Source organism: Tachysurus vachellii, chromosome 12, assembly GCF_030014155.1.
Source record: "Tachysurus vachellii isolate PV-2020 chromosome 12, HZAU_Pvac_v1, whole genome shotgun sequence".
Taxonomy (NCBI): Eukaryota; Metazoa; Chordata; class Actinopteri; order Siluriformes; family Bagridae; genus Tachysurus; species Tachysurus vachellii.
Window position 1 is genome coordinate 17,068,643 of NC_083471.1, and position 13,028 is coordinate 17,081,670.

General features: G+C 38.2%; 1 protein-coding gene across 2 annotated transcripts in view; it reads right to left on the minus strand.

The window, feature by feature from the left end:
• The window catches only part of col27a1b (collagen, type XXVII, alpha 1b), a 61,585-nt gene that overhangs the window by 7,742 nt on the left and 40,815 nt on the right, over positions 1-13,028 (minus strand). For both annotated transcript variants that reach the window (XM_060883062.1, XM_060883063.1), the window contains 28 exons: positions 12,803-12,856; positions 11,948-12,001; positions 10,757-10,810; positions 7,273-7,326; positions 6,644-6,688; positions 6,231-6,275; positions 6,058-6,111; positions 5,740-5,793; positions 5,286-5,339; positions 4,977-5,030; positions 4,838-4,891; positions 4,619-4,726; positions 3,372-3,425; positions 3,161-3,268; positions 3,017-3,070; positions 2,867-2,920; positions 2,608-2,664; positions 2,451-2,504; positions 2,287-2,340; positions 2,150-2,203; positions 1,941-1,994; positions 1,719-1,826; positions 1,518-1,625; positions 1,328-1,435; positions 1,182-1,235; positions 323-385; positions 174-227; positions 35-70 (listed from right to left, as the gene is read on the minus strand). In XM_060883062.1, the coding sequence (XP_060739045.1) occupies positions 35-70; positions 174-227; positions 323-385; positions 1,182-1,235; positions 1,328-1,435; positions 1,518-1,625; positions 1,719-1,826; positions 1,941-1,994; positions 2,150-2,203; positions 2,287-2,340; positions 2,451-2,504; positions 2,608-2,664; positions 2,867-2,920; positions 3,017-3,070; positions 3,161-3,268; positions 3,372-3,425; positions 4,619-4,726; positions 4,838-4,891; positions 4,977-5,030; positions 5,286-5,339; positions 5,740-5,793; positions 6,058-6,111; positions 6,231-6,275; positions 6,644-6,688; positions 7,273-7,326; positions 10,757-10,810; positions 11,948-12,001; positions 12,803-12,856 (1,758 nt within the window). The remainder of the gene's footprint in view (positions 1-34; positions 71-173; positions 228-322; positions 386-1,181; positions 1,236-1,327; positions 1,436-1,517; positions 1,626-1,718; positions 1,827-1,940; positions 1,995-2,149; positions 2,204-2,286; positions 2,341-2,450; positions 2,505-2,607; positions 2,665-2,866; positions 2,921-3,016; positions 3,071-3,160; positions 3,269-3,371; positions 3,426-4,618; positions 4,727-4,837; positions 4,892-4,976; positions 5,031-5,285; positions 5,340-5,739; positions 5,794-6,057; positions 6,112-6,230; positions 6,276-6,643; positions 6,689-7,272; positions 7,327-10,756; positions 10,811-11,947; positions 12,002-12,802; positions 12,857-13,028) is intronic.

The following is a 13,028-nucleotide window of genomic DNA, read 5'->3' on the forward strand; positions in this document are numbered from 1 at the left end:
TATACAGAAAAGCACTCAAAGATGGGTCACTCACCATTTCCCCTCGACTTCCTTTGTCCCCCTGAGGTCCCTAACAGAGAGAGGTGAGTTATTTCAGACTGTGTACTACACATTAAAATATATCTCCTGTAGTAAAATCTAAAAAAAACATAAAATTATTCTGTAGTACATACTGGATAACCGCTGGGTCCAATGATCCCGATTGGTCCAATGGCACCTCTCGATCCCTGAAAAAAAGAAATGCCTGCAGTAGTTGCTGACAGAGCAATCATGGGATATCTCATTAAGGTCTCTTCGTAAATTAGCTTAAAGTGGTTCCTACCATCAAACCCTGGGGTCCTCGTGGTCCCCGGACACCAGCAGGACCAATATCACCAGGTGGACCCTATAAAACAACGCATTTAATTCACTTTATACCTACTTGCCAGCTAGCATTAGATCACACACAATATATCACGCCGTACCATATATTACATTAATTGTGTTGTACTGCATGTTATAAAATGTATAAATAGCTCAACTAAATGTTAATGTGTTTAATAATGAAGAGATGGTAATACTGCCACTACTGTAAGTGTGATGTCATCACATTACATATTATCCGTTGCTAGGCAACACTTAATGTTTGGGTGAATTCTCTCTTGGACTAAACTGTGTCCCGCACAGTAGTCACACATAACCTATCTTGAACAGACTAGTGCAGGATAATTAGTTACCATCATACAATGATCAAATCATCACCATAATGTTTGGGTGAGGAACAGTGTGCACAGGCTCCTTGTGCAAGTCTGTATTTACACAGCTGGCCTTCACCTGCACATTTAGCCTGCTCTGCAACCTCTGCCAGAGACTAATTTCCTACATTAAAAATCCATTTAACAACATTTCACAAAATAAGATGTCAATTAAAATGGAAATTAAGCATGCTGATCAATCTGGTGCATGATTTAGCTTTGGCTCACAAATGAAAGGAAAGTACCAAGTTTAAAATCCAATACAAGTCAAAGCTACGAAAGCAAATCATCAAAATAAGCTTTAATATAAAATGTTAAATAGATAAACTTTTAAAAAAACGTATAAATGATTTCCTATTTGTATTTATTAGTGCTTGAGAAAGCATAGTGAGTATGCACGCTGCATATGGCTCATATTTATATCTTTAGGACTAGAAGTGGTCTCACCTTAGGTCCAAAGTTTCCAAGAGCGCCAGTCAATCCCCGCTCACCGGGATCGCCCTGTTGAAAAAACCCCAATGACTTTTCATTGTCTCTGTGCATGAGCATGATTGCCCAGTAAAATGAAAAAGAAAAAAAAACATAACACTCACAGATTGGCCATTAATTCCATGGTTGCCTTGTTTCCCTTGCACCCCCATGGTTCCAGGCATTCCACGCTTGCCAATAGGTCCGATCTCACCAGGTAGGCCTCTTTCACCCTAAAAAAACAAACAAAAAACCATAAGAGATCATACAACTGCAGAGACTATTGTGGGAGTATAGTAGAGACTATTTGAATACCTTTGGTCCAAAGGAACCTTGAGGCCCTTGTAAACCAGGTTGCCCTGTTTGACCATGCGGCCCAGGCTTTCCAGATAAACCCACTTCTCCATCACTTCCCTGCTCTCCCTAAAACAACGCAAGAGAAGATGCATGTTCGAAATGTCAACAATCAGGAATTTGCACCAGTCACGACTCTTAAAGAATACATAAAATTCTTACTGGCATTCCTTTAGGTCCATCTTTTCCTGGCGCTCCATCCATGCCAGGACTTCCCTCAGGCCCCTCTCGCCCGACAACCCCTCTGGGACCAAGGGGACCAACAGGACCCTTAAGATGCCAACACATTTTTGAGAATAACTGATCAATTGCTTTTTTTTTTTTGGACAAAGACGGAAAAATTTGTTCTGTTATACAATTTATTTAGAGCAGTCTGACACTTACAGGAGACCCTCTGTTGCCTGTTGCACTTCGAGCACCCTTTTTGCCTTTTGGTCCCTGAAAAGAAAAGAAAAAAACATTTGATTTACATAACCTAATAGATTTCATATGTAGAACATGGTATGAAAATTTCACAAATAATAATTTAAAACAAAGGCACAATCAAAATAAACTGTATGTGGTTGCATGTATCTATGCTGAATTGTCCTTACTCTGTCGCCTTTGGATCCTTTGGGTCCCACAATGCCTCTTGGACCAGCGTTTCCCTGTGACAACACCATCACCATTAGCAAGAAACATGAAGAAATTGCTTATTACCTGAGCTACATCTAATGGACATGTTGCTTACAGGTAATCCAGGAGCTCCAGCTTTACCCCTTTCTCCATCCACACCTTGCTGACCCTGGCAAGCAACAAAACAATTTAGTCAGAAAATCTTCATGCCATGCGCAGTTCACCATGCATAGTGACAGTATGGTAGTACTCAATTTGTTAGAGGTGTGTAGTGCTTACAGGGTAGCCAGTGTCACCAGGTTCTCCTCTGGCTCCTCTTGGACCAACAGGACCCTGAATCCAAATAAAGCACACAATGATCTGTTTGGAACACAGTAGCATTTCTCTACAACAATAACAACAGAAACAAGAGTTAAAACCCAGCAGACTGACTCACGATGTCACCTGGAGGACCAGCAGGGCCTTCAATCTTCCCATCATCTCCTGGTTCACCCTGCAGTGAGCAGAATGTTGTTGAATGAAATGATTTCAAAAAGGGGGCTACTGGAAAATAGCAACAGGTACAGCAGTAAGGTAAAAAGGTATCATCAGCTTGTAATTCTAACCATAATGATCTTATTTCTAATTGCTTGGGTAGCTTGTATACAATTTATAGACAACCAAAAAACATTGTCGGCTATTGATGTGAATTTTACCTTTGCACCTTTTGGTCCTGGAAGGCCAATTGAACCCTGAGGTCCCTGGTGACCCTAAAGCCAAAGTTGAATAAAGAAAACATAAGACATTCTATGAATTTATAAAATGTATGAGATAGTTATTGTTCTGCTTTGTATGAAGACAATTACTTCATATCCCTGCAGGCCTGGACTTCCTTGTAAGCCCATTCTTCCTGGTGCACCCTAAAAATGAAAATAAAATAAATTTGTGGTTAGAAATATAAGCTGCTGTAGAATACTGATAGCAAATCATCATTTAAAGTGTGATGTTACCGCAAATCCGACGGTTCCTCTGTTTCCCTTTGGCCCAGGGAATCCCATAGGACCCCACTCACCAACTGATCCAGATTCACCCAGGTGACCCTCCTGACCTTTGCTACCCTGGAGCAAAACCAAAAATCTTTATACCATAATCAAAATAGACAAAAGTCAAAAAGGATGACCTGAAATAATAAACTTAAACATTATCATACTAACATCCTACCTTCTCGCCTGGTTTTCCCTTTTCACCATTTTTGCCAGGTTTACCTTCAGGACCCTGATTACACACATAAAGCATCGTTATTATTTACATGTTTTACAGAATTTACTGAATAATATTCTGCCCTTTAATCTGATTTCAGACAAAAGGGGTAATGTTTTTACTATGTCGCAATTTTATTCAACAGCCTTTCATATTGCCATAATTATCAAGTGGAGATATATTGCAAAGCAAATTTTGAAAATGCATACTTTTTCCATTTTTATCTTACTTAACAACCAATAAGTAACATAAACATCCCAGAGGTACACTGAGCTATGAAGTCAGATGTCAAACGTCAGCAGTGCAAAAAGTGTCATCACACAACCTTATTTCAACAAAGGGTCATAAGACAACCTCATGTCGACAAAAAGTCTCATAAGACAGCCTAATATCAACAAAAAGTGTCCTAGAGTCATAACACAACCTTATGTTGACAAAAAGCATTAGTGTATTAAGACAGCTTTATGTCAACAAAAAGTGTGATAGTAAGCCAAGCTAAGACAAGACAACCTTATGTAGACAAATAAAGTGTCAAGGTCCTTAAGGCATCCTCCAAATAATAATGTCATAATGTTAAAATGTAACCGTGTCTCCAAATAATGTCATAACACAACCATATGTTGACAAAACTGTCAGTGTCATAACTTTATGTAAAAAAGTCTCATAGTATTATAGTTATGTCCAAAAAAAGTGTCCCAATGTTTTAACAAAACCTTATGTTGATAAAAAGAGTTATAGTGTCATCAACAATGTTATATTTTAGTTACAACGTAATATAATGTTAATAATGTTGTTCTTTTCAGTGCCATAACACATCCTAATTCCAACAAAAGTTTCAGTGTAATTAGACAACATGATATTGACAAAGATTGTCCATCATCAGCTAATCTTATGTCAACAAAAAATGTTGTAGTGTCACAACCTTATGTCAGCCTGATGTCACTTCACTTAGCTGTTATGTCATCTGTTCATTGGAAAAAGTCTGTGTAAATGCTTGCATAGGTTTGTTAACTGCTTATGTAAGTGTTGTCTAGCCACATGAACACAAAGTGTTATTATTCAAATAAATCAAATTAGAACAGCAAAAAAATTACATAATTCTTATGTCAACAGTGTCATAGTGTCATAATACACACAAGCCGGTAGCCTTATGAACATGCTATCGATAAGATTAGACTCAAATTGGAACAACACCAAGAAAAACTTACCCTGATGCCAACTAGGCCAGGATTTCCAGGTGGCCCCTCCTTTCCTTTCAGTCCCAACTCTCCTTTTTCTCCTTGCTCGCCCTCTAGCCCCATGTCCCCCTTTTCGCCCTGTATGCAACATCGAATTTTAAACTGATCAAACTGATCTATGCTAACCTGAGGAAGAACTGTGTAACTAATTTTAAAGTCATGCTGATGTGATAAATGGATTTCTCTGACCTTAGCTCCATCAGGGCCACTCTGCCCGGCTTCTCCGATGAGCCCATGCTCGCCCTGAAAGAAACAACAATCATTACTAGTGATATACATGACTGAGCGGACACAAGCTAAGTATTTCATGATCACTGAATAAACCTACTCTTATTCCAATCAAGCCTGGTTCACCGATGTTCCCAGGAGGCCCAAAAGCTCCCTAGAAAATGTGCAAAGTATATTAATCATTTCATTCTCAGCATGTGACTACAGATGATGGTTCAAATTAGTGATCTAGAATCGGCATACATTTAAATACATTTGAAGAATACTTATGCATAATTAGATGTTAGGTGTGAGGTCATATCTTACACCTAACCATGTACATACAGTATGGTGCATATTGTCACATCCAACAAGGTCCATGTGACTAATTAACATTGAGAATAAATGACAACGTATACAAATGTTTCACCTTCTCTCCCGGTTCTCCAGGTAAGCCCACATCTCCCACTTTTCCTGGTGGGCCCTGTCACACAGAACAGGATACAGCCTATAACACCACACTGATATGTACTAACCATTAGTTAATCACATATGAAAGTGTTCTGCTTCACTGGTGTGCTAGAGACTTATACAAACCGAGTAATTGGAAGCAGAAGGACAACATGCTGAAAAATGACATGTATTATACCAAAAAGCAAAGCCTATACTGAGGCATCTAATCCTCTATGACAGAACAACACTGTACACCGGAATCAAGAAGAGAATGTCAAACTACATGTAGGCAACTATCTAAGGATATGAATGGCTCACTTATAACATCAGAAATGTAGGGAAGTACATGAGGGTTACCCCTCATGGATCATGTATCGTACATTAACTGAAGTATAAATATTTAAACAGAGTATCATTCAGTATAAACTTACCATCAAGCCAATCTCTCCCAAAGGGCCTATTGTTCCTCGTGGTCCTGTAGGTCCCTGTAAACAAGCCAACACATTACAGAATTTACTTTATTTCTTAACATAGTAGTAAAAGAAAAATGATTCAAGCACACCCTTAAACAGGCAGGTTAAGTTAATAAAAGAAATAAGATAAATTACATGCTTATTCTCTTTTCCAAACAGTCTAATGAAAACACTATTACTACTGATTTGTCTCAAGCTGCATGTGTTTTATGATGCAGTTGATTAGGTGCATCATTAGATGTAAACAAACTACAAACTATCTTCTAAGAAACTCACAGGCAGTCCTGGGATTCCTTTTGCTCCTGCTGTTCCAGAGGGTCCTTGGATCCCCTTTAAACATAGTAAGTCTTGATTGGTTTATCAACATCTCAAACTGAGCGTTTTATTAGTTTAGTACATAATATCATTCAGTGGCTATGTTCATGCTCCATAGAGATCCATTTACTCACTGGGAATCCTGGTGGTCCAGCTTCCCCTGGTTCACCAATTTTTCCCTGATTGAAGACAGGGAAACAGCGATCAGTCAATAATTCCACTGGCCATGCCAATACACAATTATTTATAACCCAAACTGAAATTACTACCTGGCTTGCTATTATGCAACAACTCAGGGCTCAATTTGCTAAACTATGTGAATAGTCGAGTATCATTGTCTATTCTTGAGTCAGAGAATATAAATATTCTATTTCTTAAAAAACAGACGCTAATATATGACGCAAAAGCTTGGCAGCCCCTTCAATGCAAGTGAAATAAAAGAACAATCTGCATAATCTGATTTTTTCAAATAAGCTTTTCATGTGCACGTGGAAACGGCAAAACCCACACAACAAACAGAAAGGGAATCAAATACATGCCATCATACCTTCTGGCCCGTTAAACCCAATTTCCCTGGTGGTCCATCCAGACCCTGAAGAGACAGGAGAGAATTGTTCATGACCTAGCAGTAGGTTTCAGTTACAAAAAACTAAGAGACGTTATTGTCAGTTTGCAATGTAAATGTGTTGCAGATTTTGACACAGATTATTGAAAAACTGAATAAAATACAGTGGATTTAGTTTTGGATCGGAATCAGGCTGTCTCAGCCGTTTTAGATTTTTTCATTCTAAGCACATCACAGTAATTGAATTCTATATTAATACTCCAGGCTACAACGGTAACACAAGTTTTAAAATATTTCAAGTTCTATATACAGTAGACTACTATATAGACTGCTTGGTAGGAGCATTGTTTATCATATTTGTCACTATTTTATGATGATATAAGTCACTTGAGGTCATGTGTTACAGTGGTTTTAGCACATATGAGGGACCTTTATGCACTTCGCTTTGTGTTGCATCTAAGAAAATGCTTACCTGTGATAAAACATCTCTAAAGCTTTTTGTTTAATTATACCTCATTTCTAACCACTTTTTGTTGCTCAGCAGTGAGGAAATGCATCTATTACATTAATCCATCTTATGTTAAAAGGCCTAGTGTTAAAAAAAAAATTACCTTGCGGCCAACTGACCCGTTCTCCCCATGTGGTCCTTCAGGCCCATTTGGCCCCTGTATGAGAAAAACGTACAGAGATTGTTGTGGGCTTAACATGCGTGAAAGAGAAAAGATGCATAAATAACAAGGTAAACAGCAGAGGGCTCACTTTCTGCAAATATCAAGAGGAGGAAGCAGGGTTACCAAGGTCAGTGAATCAAGAATGAGAGCTACTATTACTACTCTTATTAGAATAGTGGATGTAATTATTTAAAGATATACTTAGTCTGATTATAACCATGTGTCAATGCGTAACACACACAGACACATTAGCATGAGTGTGCATACAATCCAGTGGAGAGAATACACTGGAGTGATTTGTTATTCTGAATCAGTACACTGTCCAAGTGCACAAAACACACACATATGGCATAAATGCAACTTTCAAAAGTATAAAACACTATGCTGCTGACATCATGGAAGTTTAGCCACAACGGACGTTTGCTGTTATATTTCCATTGCAGTAATTCACAAGAGTCATGAAACCAACACAGAAGCCCGGTGATTTCTTACGACTTTGAATGATTGTTTCACTCTGGAAGGTGGAAAGAGTGATGAATGGAGACATTATTATGGCTGCAGCCACAGTGGTTCCTACAGAAGAACAGACATGTGGTCCTCTGCTAAAAGCACCACATGTGTTTTAGGAACCACACTGGGTTCTTTAAACTCCATACACACACATACACACACACACATCCACAATGCTACCTCTGTTCTTTGTGGTTCTCTGTGATATGATGTCACTTAGAGGGACCTCTGACTTTTTAGAGAGCCAATCGCAATGTTCAAGAAAAAGAGAGTCTTTTCTCCTTCAAGGATTCACTGTGAATTTAGAAAGAGTACATTGACTACGAAGGTAAGTGTTTCCAGGTGTTTAAGTGACACTTCCAATATGCCAGTTAAAGAAAAATGCTTAAGTGAAGTGAAAACCCTGTATGGGTTAAGTGATGTGTGAAAAATGTCAGAGATCAACGGTAGAAGTGCAATGTGTTGAAAGTGAACAGTAAATTACTCAAGCTTGTGCAAGGTGTATGGGTGCAGAAGTAACAGATATGATCCAATAAATCATGCCAAATTTAGACAGTCACTCTTTGAGGACTGGGCCTATTGGAAAAAAGCTACCATTACACTTGGAAAGAGATGAGATGGTAAAATCTAGCCACATATCTGGCAAGACAGAAAGTGGTTGTTCAGCATCATTTTCAATGAATATACTGTACATATATGTGAAGGCAAAAGGGCTTCCCTGTTCCATTTTTGTATTTGTAGTAGCCACATTAATGAATTGGCTTTGTGTGAAAGATGGCAATACACTGACTGATGACAGCCGAGACTGGAAATCAGCAGGCCATCAAAGTGTTTGTCTGAGTAAATGGAGCAGTGAAGTCTGCTAGTAAAGTTTAATCGACAGCACTAATAATATGTAGATTTGAAGGTATGGTATAAACGTACTGTATGTATCAACAGATGAGTCATTCAGTCAGTCATATTCTGTACCATGACTACTACACAGGACCACAGGGAAATCAGAGCCTGTCCCAGGGGATTTGGGCCACAAGGCAGAGGACACACTGGACGGGTGCCAACACACACACAACAGATTATTTTTAGAGAAACCACAGTACCCAAAAGAAAAGAGGAAGAGCAAAGAGGGAGATTATGCAAACTCTGTGTACAAAGGACAAAGGTGGGAATCAAACCCCTAACTTTGGAGGCATGAGGCAAATGGGCTAAACTCAAACACTGCACAAACCTCTCCACAACAGATAAGTGTGAGTGTAAACAGTATGAATAAAAATAGTGTTTCACCATAAGAATAGTGTTATGGCTTGGTCCTTAGCCAACTACTACTTGTTATTTATATCTCAAAATGCCCTTTAATAGAGTTTACTTTGCTTCTGTTTCTGATTCCTGTTTGTAATTTATTCATTCATTCATTTTTTTCAGGACAGGGTTGCACTGAATCTGGGGTAACCACTGATTAGGATGCCAGTCTATGGTAAAGAATTATGCACACACATTCACACACATTTAGCACAGCCAGTGAAGAGTGAAGAACCAAATAGAAACCCATGTAAACACAGGGCAAATATGCAAAATTCCAACAAGACATTAACTTGAACTCGTTTCCCGGACTGGCTGTGGATCCACTGTGATAATGCCCAGGATGAAGCAATTACTGACTATAGATAGATAGATGAATGGATGAACAAATGTATAAGCTTGTACTAATGTCTTTATGGAGTGTCACATGTTCTCAAAATTATACTATGTCTCTGTATAAATATCAATTACTGAAGATAATGATGGTGATGATGCTAAATCGAATGATTTATTTACAATTCTTTCATGCCTTGAATACAGACAATTAGACCATCTGGTTGTATGTATTTAATATTGTTTGTCCTTTACAGTGACTAATGTGCTTCCTTCTTGTAGCTTATGCTTAAAACAAGCTTCTAACATCCATAAGCAAGTCCCATATCAAAGTGTTTACCATATGTTATATGCACAGCCTTTAAAGCTGTTAAAAGAAAGCTTCCTCTTAACTACTATCAGATAAGACCAGACTTTGATATTTCCTTTCTTTATAAGCCTGCACACTAACTGACATGCCTCTGGATTCTGTGCAGATGGTTGGTAGTGTTATCTCTTTAAACACACTGATGCTGATTCACTGTTATGGAATCCCTGCATCTGGTGAGAATATTTTTCACTTTGGTATAAATGGATCTGCAAGACATGCGTGCATGACAAATGGCAAAACGTTTCCCACAATTAATGATATAAAACTTCAAAATGCTGACATCTTTAACTGGATTTTCTTCACTGCAGTCATTACCGTTATTGGAGACTACTATGAAAAGCTAAGCATTTTTAAAAGTCAGTGCAGTAGAGTAATCCTACACTGTGTATTATTCTTCATCTTCAAAGCAGACTGGAACTAAATTCATACTGTTCGTTTTAAAAAAAAAAGGAACAGATGATACATAATTACATAAAACAGTAAATACTTTTTGTGGCAATGAGAACAGAGATACAGTAATGATACCATTATTCAAGACCTACGATGGTAGACATGACCACTAGATGATTCACAAGATGATTCAACCTAATGACTCTATGCTAAATTAATAAATGATCCTCCAAGAAGTTAAGGAGTAAAGTGAACCCAATGATAACAGAACAACTCAGTAGGAGGAACTCATTGCCCAAAACATTGCCTTCATAGGTGGCTTCTACATGCAGTATTATAGGAATAGGGACTTTTCCAACAGTCTTTAAAACATTAATCAATAACTAGTTCATATTAGTGTTAATCTTGGCATTAATCAAAAATATTTACCTGGTTACTTTGATATCAGAACATCATTGGTCTGTGTCTTTTTGTGTAGAAAATGTGTGACTTCAGTAATATTAGTAAAAGGACGTTGGTTCTTACCCTTCTGCCTTTGGGTCCTCTGGTGCCACTGAGACCTCTAGAACCAGGTGAGCCCTGGAGAAGTAATAAGTGAGAAAATAAATGGTACCTTGATGCAGCCAAAAATCAGAACCTTCTTTTAAATTATTGCATCCAGCCCCGCTGATAGTGTGTCTAGTGTTCTTGCATACAGTATAAGAACACAACCTGACCAAATGAAAACTTTGGAGTGAAAGCTCTGTCCTTCAAAGCTTTTCTATTTATGTTTATGCTTGTCTGTGCTGCATTCACTGCTCTCAGCTGAGGTTCCTCAGAGTGCCTCAGAAAGGCATTTCCTGTCAGAGCTCGAGTGATGTCAACATTTTGGATAACTAGAGCACAGCAGGGCTGGGTGGGTGACTTACAGAGGTGTCTGGGGTTTCATTTACAAATCCTACCAATCATACTCTACCACTGTTTAGAGTGGTTGGTTGGTGTGAGTTTGACCTGAGATACTGCAGCACATCAAGTCTCTAGGGTCAAATCAGTGTATTCTTTTGGGTATAAACAAAGCTTCCTGAAGTTAAATGTTGTTGCTAACAAAACAGCCTTGAACCTGACAGAGACCTGCTTCCTTGGTTAACCTGATGGGATACACATGACATGATGAGTTTGTTGTGGGAAGCTTTTGCTGGCACGTACATAAGATATTCATCGAGAAACTTCAAAGGCTTTCTTTCAGGATTTGTCATACATGTAAAATCCATCACACTGTTGAACTCTAACAAATTACACCATCAGAGGCAAAACCCACTGTTTGTACCATGCACTGCACTTTACTTTACCCTTATCACTTATAACACTCGCTGTACTGTACTGAATAATCAGACTCTGGTGATGCTTAAGCACTCTTTATGTACAGAGACAATAAACTTGAAACGTGGTGAAAAATACACTATGCAACAAGCGCTAATAGAGGCCACTGGGGCAGGAAAAAGACATGCCACATGCCCATTTTATGATCGTTTTCATTGGAAGAGGAGTAGCAGACAGGAGAGACAATGAAAGGGTTGCCAGGTACACAGTTAGCAAAAATGAAAACCATTGTACTCCTTAAATTTTAAAAGTCATAATAAATTGCCATCGTCTGTGGCTCTGTTGAATTCATAGGAAATCGATATTATATGTATTTATAGTGAATTGCAGAATGATCTTTTTAAATAATGTACTTACAGGCGTTCCTGGAGGTCCAGGTGGTCCTCTCTCACCTGGTGTTCCTGTGTGTCCCTAAAAATACCAATCATTAGAACAATACTGAAACAACCCAGTAACACAGTGTTCCTTTCAGTGACTTAACAATGACAGAATAAACCTTTGCAAATTGGTTCCAGATGATTGTCTATTTATTAAGCTTTTAATTATGTTCACATATTTACACTGTGGATAGAGTGAACACTTTATCAGTCTAGATGTCTTTTTATTCTTTCCCAGGTTCCTTATGGTATGATAAGGTTTTCAAGCACATAACAAGGATACTGGCCAAAGACATTACATCACAGTATGCTAGAAATATGTCATTAGTCAGTCAGGCATACATAAAATGTCATATTGTGTTTTTAAACAGCAAAAAAAGAGCAAGTACTACTTATCTCTTTAATCAACTCAAAATGAATAATATTTAACTACGATAAAAAATGTAAAAAATTAAGTAAATCTTCATGTTAGTGTTTTATGTGGACCACGCATTAAATAGTCATCATTAAAAGGTGCCTTTGGTCAGGCTTTGAATTTTGCCTTTGCTATTCTGCATTGCATTGTTCTTGGTTTTGAGAATGGTTTTGAATTTAATTCCAAACCACTTTTCCTGACTTCCTCATATCATACACAGGAAATGAGTCACGGTCTTGTTGATGAACTGTAAAACAGCTGACCCAGCATTTATCCACACTGAACCCATGACTAAACATTTCTACAGTAATTTGCAATTCTTTGTAAAAAATATTTCCACACTACAGTAAATGAGAAGGCCTTGCATAAAGGAAAGAGATGCCCCTGAGAGCAGAGACAAGATCCTGACTTACTCCTTACCATCGCTCCATTTTCTCCAGGTGGCCCTGGCTGACCAGTCTCTCCCCGATCTCCCTAAGACGACAAATGAAAGCAATAAACATCGCAATAGACATCTTCATTGATGTGATGGCTGAACAAGGAGACAATACAAACAATATCCCAAGACAATTACAAAAACATCTCTTGAAGTGTTTGTGGCGAGATGCCTAAAATTATTCAGGAAACAACAGATGAGCCAAAACTA